General features: G+C 34.4%; 1 protein-coding gene across 2 annotated transcripts; it reads right to left on the bottom strand.

Annotated features, from left to right (window-relative positions):
- Positions 1 to 11924: 11924 nt before the first annotated feature.
- On the bottom strand, positions 11925 to 16765 carry LOC115992177 (nuclear transcription factor Y subunit A-3-like). 2 transcript variants are annotated; one of them, XM_031116262.1, is made up of 7 exons: positions 16428 to 16765; positions 14770 to 14820; positions 14358 to 14578; positions 13894 to 14006; positions 13744 to 13815; positions 12786 to 12956; positions 11925 to 12675 (listed from the first exon to the last, which is right to left on the bottom strand). In XM_031116262.1, exons 2-7 carry the CDS (start codon positions 14790 to 14792, stop codon positions 12295 to 12297), a joined length of 981 nt encoding a protein of 326 aa, XP_030972122.1. In that variant the 5' UTR covers positions 14793 to 14820; positions 16428 to 16765; the 3' UTR covers positions 11925 to 12294. The 2 variants fall into 2 exon arrangements, with proteins under 2 accessions (XP_030972122.1, XP_030972123.1); XM_031116263.1 differs by lacking the exon at positions 14770 to 14820 and having other exon boundaries at positions 11971 to 12675.
- Between the last annotated feature and the right edge of the window lie 396 nt (positions 16766 to 17161).

Below are 17161 nucleotides of genomic sequence, written 5' to 3'. Positions count from 1 at the left end.
TCCTAAAAGGAACCATTGATAAAGAACTGAGAAAAGGTGAATGAGTCCAAGTATCTCTAGCTTTTGAACACTCCCAAAACAGATGATAAAAAGATTCTGCATATAACCTACACTCCTCACAATTGTTGTCTACCAGAATTTTCCTTGCTACCAAATTAGCCTTAGTTGGCAAGATGTCTCAAGCTGCTCTCCATGCAAAATGTCTGATCTTGTGAGGGATTTGGCATGACCATAATTTTTTCCAGAATTGACGCAAGTGACTTCCATCAAAGCTAGAACCAACTTCCTCGTCTTGCTCTAGTTCTAAAGCCAATTTATAGGCACTTGACTGAAAACAATCCATTTGAAGTTGCTGCCCACACTTGTTTATCATCCGGCAATCTAATACTCAAAGGTATACCTGCAATCTCTTCAGCTTCAAAAGGAAGGAAAACTCTATTCAACAAATTCAAGTTCCAACAGCATCAATTAAATCACTGACTCTTGAGTTCAAAGGAAACAAACCTTTAGGCGAAATTATCTTATGTGTAGAGGAGCAAGGAACCCAATTACCTTCCCAAACCTTGATATTTCTACCATTTCCCACTCGCCAACATAACCCTTTCTGAACAACCTTTTGAGCAGCCATTAAGCTTCGCCAAACAAATGATGGTTTTTTCCCTATAGATGCATGGACAAAGTCACAATCCAGAAAATATTTTGCCTTGAAGACTTGATAGACCAATGAGTTATGACCAACTTGAAGCCCAACCTTGCTTTGCTAAGAGTGCCAAATTAAATTGTTTCAATTGTTTAAAACCCATAACTCCACATGCTTTAGGAACACACATTTTATCCCAACTTAACCAAGCCATTTTTCTTTCATTCTGTTTTTTCCCCCACCAAAAATTCCTTACCATACTGGTCAATTCATCACAAAGAGAATCAGGAATTTTAAAACAACTCATGGAATAAGTAGGAATGGCCTGGGCCACAGCCTTAATCAATACCTCCTTGCCTGCTTTAGAAAGAAGCTTCTCTTTCCAACCTGCCAATTTCTTTGCCAATTTTTCCTTTATATCATTAAAGGAATTTCTTTTGTTTCTACCAACCAATGAAGGAAGACCAAGGTACATCTCATGTTGACGAATGATTTGGGCACCAAATCTTGTTTTAATCTCCTCTTTAACTTCATCCGTTGTGTTTTGACTAAAAAAAGAGAAGTTTTAGCCCTATTCAATTGCTGACCTGAAGCCTCTTCATACACTTTGAGAATTTGCTGCAATGAGTCACATTCTTCTAAACTAGCTTTACAGAAAATAAGGTTATCATCAGCAAAAAATAGATGTGAAATACAAGGACCACCTCGACACACCGCAACTCCCTCCATATTTACACGTTGTACAGACTGTTTGATTAGAGCTGATAAACCCTCAGCACAAATTAAAAACAAGTAAGGAGATAAAGGATCTCCTTGACGCAAACCTCTAGTTGGAACAATACACCCACATGAAACTCCATTAACACGAACAGAATAAGTAATTGTAGAAATACATTGCAATATGAGACCACGCCATCTTGAGTTAAAACCCAAACATTCCATCATTTTATCCAAAAAAAACCTATTCCACCCTATCATAAGCCTTACTCATATCTAATTTGAGCGCCATCTCACCAAGTTGCCCACTCTTTTTTTGACTAATGTGATGCATTGTCTCAAAAGCCACCAACACATTGTCAATAATTAATCTTCCATGAACAAAAGCACTCTGACAATCACTAATGACAGATGGTAAGATTTTTTTAAGTCTATTAGCCAAAACTTTAGAAGCTAGCTTATAGACCACATTGCATAGACTTATGGGTCGATAATCAGTAATACACAAAGGGTTTTTTATTTTTGGTACTAACACAATTTGGGTACCATTAAATTTTGGAGGACAAATACCAAAATTTAAAAAATCCAAAACCGTTTTAGTAACAACTTGCCCAACAATAGGCCAAAAATGCTAGAAGAATAAAGGGGGCATCCCATCTGGGCCAAGAGATTTCAGAGGATACATTTTTTTTAAAGCTTTACATACCTCACTCTCTTGAAAGTCACATGTAAGCTTCTGATTCATGGATGAAGACACTTTAGGCTGAACAGCAAATAAGATTTCTTCAAATTCTGTTGGATATGATGATGTAAACAAATTTGAATAGTATTTGATAACCACATTCTCCACATCCCTTTGATCTTCAACCCAGTTGTCATCCGAATCCATAAGGCCCTCAATGAAATTTGTTTGAAATAGTTATGAAGCCTTTGAGTGAAAATAACTTGTGTTCTTATCCCCTGATTGAAGCCAGCTTAGTCTAGACCTCTGATGCCACATTGATTTTGCTTTGTCTCTCCAGCAATTTAATTCCACTCTAGTCTCCCTCATAGAAGCAATAACCTCAGGCATAGCACTTTGTAATTCCAACCCCTCTAAAAGTTTTTGAAGTCTATCCAAATTGTTCCCCACATGACCAAACACATTTTTGTTCCAAGTAGTTAATTTCATACGACAATTATCCAAACCTTGCGTAATTGGAAAAAAAGAATCCGAGATTACTCCCTCTTCCTATGCTGAATTGACAATGTCCTCACAGCTAGAGTCTTTTAACCACATTGCTTCAAATCGAAAATTCTTCCCAAAACACTTGAATTTCTTCTTCTCCTCCAACCGTAGTGAGATAGGGCAACGATCTAAGGCAGAGGACGTTCTATGATAAAGCTTCGCTAATGGAAATTTATCAAGCCAATCTACAGTAGCCAAGCCTCTATCAAGCCTTTCACGAATCTGAAACCATCTTTCTGCTGATAGAGCCAAGTGATTTTAGATCCAATAAAACCCAAATCTCTTAAACCACACCAATTTACAGTATCGACAAATCTCTGCATCTGTTGAACAGGTCTGCCTGCACCACCTTCCTTCTCTGACGGATTCTTGATTTCATTAAAATCACCAATCACTAACCAAGGTAGTTGTGAGAGATTACTTAGGTGTTTAAGAAGGCTCCATGATTCAATTCTCTTTGCTGTTATTGGATTCCCATAAAAACTAGTGAGATGCCACCAGCCAAAGTCCTCACCACCAAACACTTCAACATCAATATTAGATAAAGAATACTTCAACAAATTAACCTTAATATCATCTTTCCAAAACAATGCCAAACCCCCACTCCTATTTATACTAGACACAATAAGACCATGCTTAAAACCACACTGATCACAAATGAAAAATAAAAAGTTTTCTTTGTGGATTTATGGACCCTATTTCTTGTGAAGGTAATGGGTTATATTGTTAGGATTAATGTCCTAAAATCCTATTGTATGCTATTTATGATATTATGTATAACATTATGTTATATGTAATAAAGTTGTTTTATTATTAGCTAAAATAATGGTAACATGAATATTTTGACACTATCATATAGTCCTTGGGATGCATAGTATATGATTTATGTGATTTGGTCACATAAGATATAAATCACAAGTTCTTTGTAAACTCAAAATCTTAGTTCGTAGTCGGTGATGAAATTGAGCATTTCATCTGCGAAGACTATAACATGTCAATTAAAATGATTTGTCTTGATCATGGAAGTGAAGACTTCTAAATGATATGTTAATATGTTTTAAGTGTATAAGACATACTGAACTGGACTGTTGTGAGATTTATTATTCTATTAACGACTGCCAAATGAAAAATAAATCTCACGACTTTCATTTACATGAACTCTCAATCATGAGGGAATAGCGAACCCGATCATGAAATGTAAGTTACTTTAATCTATCAAGTGTGAGATCTAAACAAAGGGTCGAAACTCCAGTATGTTGGGCAACCACAAGTAATGTTGAAGGAACATATATTCTCAAGATGGAATTCATAATCTCTTTATAAAGATATAAAATATTCCCTTAAGATAAATTTAATGAGTTTGGTTATTCAGAGTGTTAGGTCTAACCACTTTAGTAAAGAGTTACTAAAGTTTATATTTTATGAAATTAGATTTCATAAAATATATATGAATAACTTAAATGATTAAACCAAGTACTCAAGAATCAAGATTTAGTAATCTTCAAAGTGACAATTATATATTATGACTTTGTATTCTACAAATATTTTCATGAAAGGGTTAAAGGTTTAATAAAGTCTTGGGATATAATTTATTAATAAGGTCTAGAGGGCAATTACATTTATATAATGATATTAAATATAATTAATGGTAATTTTGGGTTTATCAAAAGTTGACAGATAAATTGGAAGCTCATTAGCGCTAGAGCTTTATTTCTCCCTTTTGGTCCCACTTCAAGCCACACACTAAAGCCCAATCGGGCTGGTCCAATTAGATAATCAGTTATTTATTTAATAAAAATTATTAAAAAAAGTAACTGGTAAGTGCAAAAATATATATATACATATAATTAAAAATAGAATTTATTAGAGTTTTTTCTCAAGACACTTAGTTATTCTCTTGAACAAATACTTGAGAGACCACATATCTTAGGCACATTGTGGAATTGGAGTGAAGATTGAAAGTCTTTCCAAGTTCAATCTTCATTTGTTTTGGATTTCGCTGCATCAAGGTACACATTCTTGTTCTTTGTTTCTAAAATTCTAATGTTGCATGTTATCTCACATGAATGAAATAAATTCGTTTGTTTCTACTGCGTCTTTTTGTATGAGATACGAAATTGTATTTTTTATGTGTTTACCCAACATATACCACGGGCATCACTCGAGTAATAGTGGGGTGCTACTATTTGAATCTCACAACTCATGCAAAGTAAGTGTGATGGGGTAACGATTGCTTTCTACTATTAAACCACACCCCTTGTGTGTTTGAAGACCTGTTTGGTTGGAGATTTCTAGTATCCTTGATTAAAATGATGTGAAAACTATGGTTTAATAAGTGTTGTTAAAACACATGTATACAGTATTCATAAAGCAAAAAATGTGTTTGGTACCATGTTTCAAATAACATGTTTTAGTGTGTAAAAAACCATAATATGTGTTTGGTATGTGTGTATTATTTTTAAAAAGCTAACAAGCACAATACCATTTAATATTTTTTTTATTTGAAGAGAGAGAAGTCAGTTTCTGTTTTGTCTAATTAGGTGGGCCTCATGGTTTTCAACATATTTACAAAAGTGTCATTGAATAACGTTATTGATAACTGAAAACTAGTAAAAAGAGTTTTCTAAATACAGTATTTAAACACCTTAAAATGAACAATGTAAATCAAACACTCCAATAAAAACACCCTTACCAAATGCCTTTTTTTTTTTGGCCCACAGTTTTTAGTGCTTAAACACTGAAAACTGTTGTTTAGACACCCTAACCAGAAAGGCCTTGGGTTTTTGGTATTGTGAGTATAGGAAGTGGTTCATTCTCACTCCTCTTTGTTATCTTAATTTTTTTTTCTTTTTCTTTTTCAATGAAATTTTGCTATCATTATCTTACACAGCGAATAGTATAACATATGGCTTGAATATTTTAATTTGTTTTTTTCTTAAATTAAAAAAAAAAAAGTAGTTAACAAGTGAATTTAGGGTCTAGGTTGAATTTTATAATGGAGTCAATTTACTTTTTATAAGGAGTTGAATCACTTTCAATTTAAAGAATTTTTTTTTTTTATAGAATATATTAATAGGTGCTCAATTGCACTTATTATTATTAAGGACGAATCTAGTAGGTTCCACTACATTGAAAAGTAAGCAAGTAAACAAATATCTATTTAATTGAATGTTGTACAACTCTCTAAAAATAAGTTAATCGATTGCAACAAAAATCTCAACCTTAACAGATGTATTTTAACACTTGCTAATCAAACCATTTCCAAATCCAAATGCATATATAGCCCATTTCTATTCTCCGTAAGGAGTGCACAAGGACACTTGACAACATCCTGTTAGGATTTGGACTTTGTTTCCCCAAAGTTGGTTAGGTGTTCTGTTCGTTTGTGGTTTGGTATTTTAATTAAGTTCTACGTACTCAGCTTGGTTTAGGATTTCAATTTATTTTCCTATTACAAGTTGGCTTTGGGTAAGCTGAAGTTCTCTGTGAAATCATTGGAGATTTAGCTTTTGTACATTGAAATAGAGCATTCTTTGGGTATATTTTGGGGTTTGGTTTTGTAAGAGTGTTTTTTCCACTTAAAAAAAAAATTCCTTGACATCGTTCATGAACATAGTAAACCACATAAAATCTTTACTGTTTTTTTTTAAAAAAATTTTCATAATTTCAAATAAATCTACTATTATTGACAAAACATACAACAAAAAAGTCTCAAAGCTTCCATTGACTCAACACAAGATCACCGCAAGCATCTCATAAGCATGTGGATCTCATAAACATTGAGTTCTCATATTATAAGAAGAGGGTTAATATAAATCTTAAGCTAAGTTACAAATTGCACCAACTTACTTTGCCCAAAATTTGATTCAATTCTATAACTTTTGATCTATTCATTTCAATACTATAACTTCTATTTGTTTTTAATGTATCCCTTCCATATATCTCTGTTAGAAGGATCCATTAGATATCCCAAAATGACATGTCAAAATGACATGATTTTTAAGACACCTAACGCCACAACATGACAGAATTAGACAAAAAGGACAACATTGTATAATAGTAAAAATAATATAACTTAAGTGAATAAATAAGAAGTTATAAGACTAAATTGAATTTTAGATAAAATTAGATGATGCAATTTGTAATTCAATCGAATTTATATATACAAGAGATGTGTTGTACATGATTCTTATATATAAGAAGAATATTGAATGCCATTGTTGCAAAGATACATAGTTGGTCACAAATATTTGGGATTTGTTGGAGTTAGAGCATTCACATCAACTCTTGCATAACTGTGTATAAATGTGTAAAATACACATTTTGGCCGTTTTTACACATTTTAAAGCAAAAAACACACTGCATCAGTCCAGCTAGAATCATGCATAATCATCTAAAAATTTCAACGAGCTACAGTACCCGTGTAAATTTACACGGGCACTGTAGCATGTGTATTTAGTTTTTTATTAATTTCCGTTCGCACCAATTTTTCTCTCTCTTTTCCATGCACAACGACCTCAATGGAAAAACAAACAAACCCAAACGGAAAAACAAACAAACTCAAACGGAAAAAAAAAAAAAAAAAAAAAAAAAAAAAAAAAAAAAAAAAAAGAGAGAGACAGATCGGTGCTAAAAAAAAAAAAAAAAAACCCAAACGGAAAAACAAACAAATCCAAACGGAAAAACAAAAAAGAGACAGATCGGTGCTTAAACCAACACAGAGATATATTTGCTAAAATAAAAAAAATAAAAAAAAATAAAAAAAAAACCCAAACGGAAAAACAAAAAAGAGACAGATCGGTGCTTATCGGAGCTCGTGGGTCTCGCTTGGTCGAAGCTGCGATGATGATCGGAGCTGTGGATCGGAGCTGTGATGATGATTGGAGCTGTGGATCGGTGATCGGAGCTGTGATGATGATCGGAGCTGTGGATTGTTGATCGGAGCTGTGATGATGATCGAAGCTGTGGATTGTTGATCGGAGCTGTGGACGGAGCTGTGATGATGATCACAGTGCTGTGGACGGAGCTGTGATGATGATCGGAGCAGTGGATCGGTGCGTTGGTTTGTGACCGAGAGGGAGAGAGATGAGACAGAGAGATAAACTGAGAGGGAGATAGAAGAGAGAGAGAGAAATCAGAAAATATGAGGGAAAGGGAGAGAGAGCGCGTACTAAAAGGGTGAGGGAGAGAAATAATAAAATAATTAATTAAATTGATTATTTAAATAAGAGGAGTGATAGAATAGATGAATTGATGTGGGTGTTTTGTAAAAGTGATAGTGTAAAATAGAAAAAGTAGGTTTTTGGTGTAAAATTGACGGAATCTTTTAAACGAGCTGATGTGAATGCTCTTATGGTTACAGACTTACAGTAAGTGAGGTTGCAATAGTATTTTGTGATTGATAATGTAGGCAGAAGTAGTTTTTACATTATGATTAGTTTGATGTGATCATTGTAATATTGGTTTAAGTTTATTCTGTTATTCATAGAAACAAAAAGTATTTTATATCATTGGTGTGTGTGATAACTACTCATATAGTAGTACACTTCAGACTTCTTTTTTGGGATAAAAAGTACATATATGATAGGAATGTTACATAAAATACCACCTCTAACTGTAATATATAAGTGCAAGATCTATATAGAGAAATAGAATCTATCTTTATCTTTATGAAGATGATAAATGCTCTCATATGTACAAGATGGTATAACATGAGATAGGATAGGACCTTCAGGAATTGGGAGGAGCCTGGGAACTTTGTTGGATTCGGGCTTAGATTTGGGCTCAGATTTTCTATTTTCAATAGCCCGGTCCCACATATTGTGTTTTGACTCTAAAATGGATCTCTTTGGTATCAAATTGAGCAATTTGGATCTCTATTCAAATTCCATTCTTTTAAAATGGCATTCAACTCTTTCTCCTACTTTCTCAAAAAAAAAAAAATTCTTTCTCCTCTTCATGGGACCACTTACATCTATTTAAGAAGAAAAAGATGCACCATCAAAACTATAAAATAGTAAATTCAAAAATGGAATTTAAGAAATTAATGAATTTTATTTTAGAATTGATAAAGATAATGAACCATTTAAGATCATTGCTATTTCTATTGAGGGTAGGATCCAATGATGGAATTGATGCAAATACTTCAAAAAACTTGAGCCAAAGTTTGTGCCAAAACCTTCAATGCCCCTTACCAGCTCAGCATTTGGCATCTTTTATTAGATCTTACCCTTTCTAATTCTAGGGATATATTCCCCAATCAGATAATCCCCCTTCCTGTGTATGATTTGATTTTTACTTGATTATCTAACAGTAGCATACGCGAGAACCTATACTTCTTTTACCAACAATTTATGTATTAAAATCCAAGCTTGCATAGATGACCACATGGTTTTTTATATTATTTATACAAAAGAGTTATTTTAAGTTCACAACCTTTATTATACTATTTTTCACAACTATTCTATGTGACTTATTGTAATTAATTTGCCTTTAACTTTCACATGGGCCTCTCATTTTTTTTTCCACCGCCCACATAAAATTTGTATCATATGTGACTGATTGTAACTAGCTGTTTACCTGTCACTTTCATATAGACGCATAACTCTTTTTTTTCCACCACTCACATAAATATTTTATGTGAATGATTGTAACTACCTGTTTGTTTGTCACTTTTACATAGAATCACCACTTTTTTTTTCCTTACTGTTCACATAAAATTTTGTTGGAAATGGTGTGCACCTACAATTTTTTGAAGATAAAAAGATGCATATTTTGTTACGGCAACATGAACTCTTCTCACAATCACATCAATTCACTGAAATTAAAAAGTAAATAAAGTCAAAGCTTGAGTGCTGGCCCTGCTGGGTACATCATGCACAGTGGTGCCCTATCTTTTTTTTCTTTTCTTTTTTGACTGTATAGATAGAATTTTATTGATTAAAGGGTTTGATAAACACCCTCAGATAGTATACAAAAGCCGAAATATTATAAGACCACCCCCTTTCCCTTTGGCATATGGGGGTACAAAACATATAAAAAGAAACCATTACAAGTACAACAAGAGCTGATCGTGTAATATCCCCACAGTAGCGTCCTCGGTTGCTTATCATTGTTCAGCCAAGTGTCTGTTCCATCTCTGATAGTCCTGTAAAAGAGTTGTCGCACCCTGAAGGATGTCCTTTGCTTGGGATTGTTTTTCCTCAAAGCAAAACCTATTCCTGGTGTTCCAAATGGTCCATGCCACCATAGCCCAAGTCTCCATTTCCACTACTCCACATTTCTGCTATCTTCCTTGAGCCATCGCCCACACTTTTCTGGCCATGGGACACTCTCAGAGCGCATGTCCAACTGTTTCATCGATTTGTCCGCAGATTGAGCAGTGGGTCTATAGGTACTCTTCTGCGGTATAGGTTGGCGCGGGTAGGAAGGATACCAGTGCATGCTCTCCACACAAAATTCCGGACCTTTGGTGGTACATTCATCCTCCAAATCCTATTCCAAAACCTCTTCTCTTCGCCTACAGTCGAATGCTCAACTCCTACCTCTCGGTTCAAACGAAGGGCTACTTGATAGGCTGTTTTAACCGTGAATTGCTGGGCTTTGTTTTCTTTCCAGTAGAGTCTGTCTCTTGCCCGTGTGTTACTGAGTTGAAGACGCAGAATATCGTTTTGTGTAGCTTGCATGAAAGTGGCCTGTATCAAGGGACGATTCCATTGCATGGATTCATGGTGGATGAGGTCCCCCACTTTCAATGTAGTGTCGGCACCATAGAGGGGGGTGTTGCAGCCACTTGTTGCAGGTAATTTTTATACTCTGCCCATCTCCAATCTTCCACCTGGAACCCACCCGAATTACATCCCTTGCAGCTAGCAGACTGCGCCACACGAAGGAGGGATTGTGGCCTAACTTAGCGTCCATAAATGAGCACCCAGGAAAATACCTGGCTTTGTAGACCCGATAGAAGAGGGAGTGGGATCCGGTGACCAAGCGACATGCTTGTTTTGGTAGCATAGCAAGGTTGAAAGCATGAATGTCCCTAAATCCCATTTCACCTCTATTTTTTGGCGTGCATAGTCTCTTCCAATTAATCCAATGGATCTTTTTTTCATTCCATGTTTGTCCCCACCAATATTTTGCCAGGACCAAGGTTGTCAAAATCGAGATCCTACGTAGGATCGTTGAGAGTAGATGGAATTATAGATCGAAAGATCGAATCGTAAATCGTAAGATTCTATATGTTTTTAGATTTAAAACAAAAGGTACGTTGATAATGGCTTTGTATGTTGAATAATCACATAAATTATAAATTCATCCTTAAAAAAAAACTTAGATTTGCATCATATGATGTAATTTGCATGTCATACATTGCTAAGTCTATACTAACGAAACAAATATATTTAAGTTTTGACTCAATGTATTTCAATAAATGTTTAATATTTAGCAACCAAATATCAAAATATTTATCAAAACATATGAAAAATATTTTCCAAGTTTTAAGTTCCAAATTTGAAATCCAAAATAAATTAACAAATGGAAACTAGTTAACTATAATATAAAATCCAAAAGCAAGATGAATATGAAGGTGAAGTGAACATTTAATTATTCTTATTCTAAAGTTTTTATAACCACCGTCCTAAATTCCTAATCATCATCATCCATTTTATCATTTATGTAAATATTATATATACTAGAACTGCAAAAGACATCAATATACAATTTTATACTCAACTATTCAAGTTATACCGCTTAACAACAATTAGAGAGCATGCTCAAAAAAATTAATCAATCAATATACAAATACAAGCATAACTGATAAAATTATATATAAAAAAATATTTTAGTAATATTAGAACACAAATTAATATATTGATCAAATAAATTTAACAACATTATAACTTAAAAGGTAGCAAAGCCAACATTAAATTCTTCATTTAGAATTGATGAAGTATTCCTTCATTTTGATTACAAGTGAACTAACAATTAGAAAATATTTTGATGCCAAGTGTGCTCCACATAACAAGCATATTAAAAGTAACAACCAATGCATCCCCAACCAAGATCCAAAGGCAGTAGTAGGAGAAATAATTATTTTGGATGCATTGGTAGACCTAAAATTTTAGCACCATGCCTAGATTGTTGTAATTGTTTATTTCAATAACGGGCAACAGACTCAAGCCTGGTCCCATTGGCAAAAAGAGTACGAGGAAAAGAATCTAAAATTTGGGATTTTCAACTATGCTATTGTACGGAATCCGTACACCAGCAAAACTATTAATAAATAGCACACTCCCATTTTTTATTTTTGCCTAAGATTAACAGCAACAAAAGATTATGCACTTTCATCCATCACCAAACCAATAACTAAATTAGATGAGGAATTGTATGCCCCTGAATAAAAAACACTTTATTATCAGAGTCAACTGTCTAGGCAGTCACAGAGGCACAAGTTAACAGCAAAGAAAAGCAATTATGGTCATGTCACCAACCACAAACTTAGTCTTAAAACATATTTGTATATGCCCCAAACACAAAATGTGGACAAGAAGTAAATGTCTACACTTTGTTTTTGGCAAGCCAACATGAAAAGCAACAGAGCAGGACAAGAGCCAAGGATGACTTCCCTAAGGATCAGGAACCCATTACAACAGCAAGCTTCTCCAAAAGAGTATGTGAAGTGCTGGGGAATGAGCATGGTTGGCATCATCTCTCACCGAAGGACAGTGAGATGGTGTTGCTTACTAGCACCATGCAGCATATCAACCGAGTGACTATGCATGGTCCCGCCAATGTGAGGAGGATAGCCAGAGAACCTGAATTCTGGCTGTTGGAAGATGTCGTCACTGTTGGAGACACTTGTGACGTAAGAGCAAGAGGTGGTTGAAGCTCCATCCCTATAGTTTTCTGGCTGATGAACTTCAGATTCTGACATATTTGCAAACAAATGTAGCTTTGGGGAGCCTGAATCATCCAGTCCATGGCTTGTAGGAGTATGATTGGATTCTTCAAGCTTCTTCTTGTTGAGAAAGCGTCCACCAGATCCTCTAGCCCTCTTTAACGCATGGAGATGCCGAGATTCATGAAGATACGGCTGCACATGTTTCATAATGGCATTTCTTAGAGAATATTTCCTGTCAACCAAATTTCCATGCATAATATAGGGAACTGTAAAAGGACAGGGAAAACCCAAAACACTTGTACCTTACGACTTTTGATGAGTTTGTTCTGAGCTTCAAGCTTGGCACGAAACTGCCTCCGTCTGAGAATTGCATGGTACTGCTTTTTATTGACATAAATGGGTTCATCGTCTGGAAAACCAAGGGGAAGGGGCACTCGAGCAGTGGCCATCCCTATCATTCGGGATGGATGCAACTGCATACATTTCAATGACAAAAACTTCACTGAATGGTAACAGAGAAAACACATCCTCATGCAGCAACAGACTGGAAGTGGTGTGGTTTTTGTATAAATTTTGAGGCCATATACTAATTAAAGGCAAATGGAGTATTTAATGAAAACCACTGCATGGTAGCATCCACAAGTAGAAAACAACTCATGAAATCCACTGTATGCTTGAAACCACACAAGCAATCTTATATGACATCCAGCAAAACTTCAATTTTTTATCATCAACCTATTAAAAAAAAATAGCAGGTTATTTAAAATAACCTCGGTTTGATATGATTCTTTTGCATTTATGCCTTGAAAGTTCAGATATCATTAAGAAATAGCATCTGATAGATAAAAGGGGAGAACCTTTACTACCAAAAGTATCATAAAGACAAGGAAAGTAAAAAGAATAAAAGCAAAGGAGATGCAAAGCAAAAAATAATGGGGTGAAAAACGAAATAAAATGGTGAAATACTTCATAGACCTACTTTTCAAACATTAAATAATCCGCAAGGCCAACAAGATGTTTATTGCACTTCCACTTAAATAATTAAGCACAGATTGATGCCTAAGAAGGTTCTACTTTCTAAAAAGATGGTAAACAGTCTAAATGTTGAAGAATCACAAATTTCTGGTAAACAGGTTAGCCCTGGGGATCCACAAACTGGAAACAAGGTTATAGAAAGAAGGGGGGGAAAAGAGAAAGATGTCCCCCCCCCCCCCCCCTCCCTATCAGGGGATGATTATTACATTTTCACAAGGTACTTACAATAGCCTGATGTCCAAATGTAGCAGCAAACAGACCGTAATATGGATCAGAATAGGGAAATTGAAGGCAAGCCTGAAACAGGAAATGTAAGAAATATAAGATTCCAAATCTTTCCTCGCAACCATCCAAACACAGGCAGCATCAACCTACAATTGATTGGCTATGATCAAGCTTTGATGAAGAGAAGACTAAATCCTGAGTTCCCATCAACGAGAATTGTCTTGTGATGCCTCCAATAGGCTTCTCCTTAGTTTCAATAAATACTGAAGAAGCACAAGAACAACAAAATGAGATTTGTATCTGGCCTAGTAACAAGAAGGTGCATTAAACCCATTAATTATAGGTGAAGAACCTCTTATTTTATTAAGGAAGTCCTCTCATATATAAGTCAACTTAAACGACCTTTATAACAGCTCCAACAAACAGCATGATAATAGTCTATATGTTAAACTAATATCTAATGATAATTGATAAGATAACATATATGAACACAGAAAATGTACACATAGAAGGATCGAAAGACCCCCAAAACCATCAGGCACCTACTACGCACAAAGAATTTTTATTTTTTAAAAAGGATCAGAAACAAAGGGACTTCATAGTTCATATCATACCTGATTTTGGCGAAACTATGCCTTGTCCACAAGGGTTGCTTTCTTGCATACTAACCACTTCAGGGTAAGATTGACCAGTTGATTGAGTTGAAGGGGAATCCTGGTCTTGGAATTGAAAATTCAATTGCTCAGTGTTATGACAATGTTGTGGTCGATTTCCCATCTTCAAGCTTAAGCTTCTGGATATAGATGATTGCTGGACTTGTAATTCAGTAGAATTCCTGAATGGGGGGACAATAAACAAACCATGAAGATACTGAATGGGCAGAACTTGTACTAAAATGTGCAGAACTTGTACTAAAATGTTTCTTTAAGTTCCGCATTGTCTTAACTACTGCTCAGAGCATTTAAAAATAAAGATCATAAATTTACAAGATTTAAAAAATATATATGTAATAGAGGAAATATGCACCAGCATTTAGCTTCTCTACTCATCGGAAACCACGTGCCAACTAAGTGTAAGCTGCAACAATGTTATTTTATTTCAATTATTTAGGCAAAAGCACCAAAAAAGAACTGAAGCTTTATATATATGTACACACGTGTGTGTTTGTGTACATATATAACAATGAAACTAAGGAATCTCTATGCGGACAGGAAAGAATAACTATAGAAGGAAACTTGTGTAACACAGAAGTGAACTTTATCTTTTGAATAGTATTATAACAACTAAACATGATTCACTCATAAAGTATATGCCCCTTTGAGCACACCCAAAAAGGTCAACCAACAACAGTTGATACAAGTAGCTCATCAGTGATTTGAAAATACAGAGACTACACCAATATATTGTATCCCCCAATCCACAACCCTCTCTCACTCAAGAAAGGACAACTAAATGGTGATTATAGAAGCTTCGGTAAGAGTCTGAAATGGACTTTCAATATCATTGAAGAGATAAATCATGTAGTGAATGAGAAAATTCATATATGACATCTCTTACACTAGATGAGCTTTGGACACAAGCAATGACTTTTGTTTCCAAAATCTCAGAACATAATTTTATTCTTAGATTAACTTATCTCATCTTTGCATTTAGCTTGGGAAACATCTTGCCATCAATTTGAATTGGCTACGAGAACGATCTCAAATACCTTTGATGATATTTGTGTTTCTTTTTGCTTTAACATGATGATATGTTAAACTATAACACCAATTTGATTTTTTTCATAAGATAGATTAAATAAAATTACATGCGACTTCCAAGCACCCCACATTCCCTCAAAACTCACAATTCATGTAAAAGTACATAAGTAAGGAAAGAGTTCAATATATTTCATTGGAAAAACTAATTTCATATGGACTCAAATTCTGAATTTCTAACTGGTCAACATAAAGATTGAGATATTATTCAAACAAAAGGATAGGCCAATGTATAAAATTAAGCATTCAAACTAAACAAAATAAAAATCAGAAATAGGAAGTTAAATATGAATTCATCAAGTAGCTAGTAACCAAATAGAGCAATCAAAGCATAGCCCTGAATGAAACAGAGCCAAGCAGATATACTGCTTAAGAACAGAAAACTGAATTAACTTTTTATTATTAACATCATGGAGCCAAAAAAAGCATATGAATCAATAATAAAAAATAGTATCATATTCCAATTGGGACATGAAAAAACAAAGAACAAAAACCAAGTGAAATTTTTTAAAATAAGTTCCTCTACAGAAGCTGTCTACATTAATAACAAAAAAAAAAAAAAGCACTTCCTCAAATTAGAAACCATTGCATATATTCAACACCCAGAAATTAAACTCGAGAGCAAAAAGGAAAGCAATGAAATTTATTACCCAAAACAAAAAGAACCCAGAAACTAATATCAGATACAAACTCTTACCCAACCCAGGAAATCCCATTATTTCAAAATTCAAACCCCCAACAATACTAAAAATCCACTCTCAAGTCCCACCATCTTAAGCTCCACATGCTAGCATACCAAAGAATCACAACTATAAATATGCCAACCAAATAATAAAAACAAGAATAAAATCAGATAAAATAAACCAACCCCAGAAAAAGAGAGGCCAAGAAGAAGGTAAAGAGAGAAAGTGTGTGAAAAGGAGAGACCTTTGGGATTTGTTAAAATGCAGGGAAACAAGAAATGATTGTTATTGTTATTGTTGTTGTTGTTGTTGTTGCTTTTTTTTGTTGTTGTGAGCATGGATTTGTGCATGTCCTCCTTGATCCTTCTAACCCCACAAAAGAACACACACAAAAAACTCTCTCTCTCTCTCTTCACTTGGGTTTTGGCTTTGGAACCATGTCCTAGGCTTACTCACATATCTCTTCCTAAAACAATGGATTCTTGCATTAACAGTTTAACACATACTTAACAATCTCAACTCATCACCACCACCACCGCTACTACCAGCTTTCCACTCTCAAAAAGTTTTTATCTTTTACATATCCTTTTATATTCGAAAAAAATTTTCATTTATTTTTTTTTTTTAAATTAAAACTGCATACTTTTTATCTTTCACATTGTTTTTCTTTTGTTTTTTTGGTTGGTACAACGTTTTTTGTCGTGTTGTGGGTAGTGTGGTAATAAATTAATAATAATTTTTTATCAAAAAAATAATTTTTTTAATTAATTAATTTATTTATTAAATTCACTAACAGTCTCTTAAATATACTCAGCCGCCCTTATATTTTTCACTTTTTACTTCGCCCGCGCGCTTTCCATGGAGCGTGGAGTGCACCTTGAAATGAAATGGATAAACTATTCTTTGTTGGTGATTTTGATGCATGCCACGTTTGCCTTTTCTGTATGATTGAACGGTTGGGATTTACTCATACATACC

Source organism: Quercus lobata, chromosome 5, assembly GCF_001633185.2.
Source record: "Quercus lobata isolate SW786 chromosome 5, ValleyOak3.0 Primary Assembly, whole genome shotgun sequence".
NCBI lineage: Eukaryota > Viridiplantae > Streptophyta > Magnoliopsida > Fagales > Fagaceae > Quercus > Quercus lobata.
Note: the sequence above shows the minus strand (reverse complement) of the source record. Positions and strands in the feature narration are given on the sequence as shown.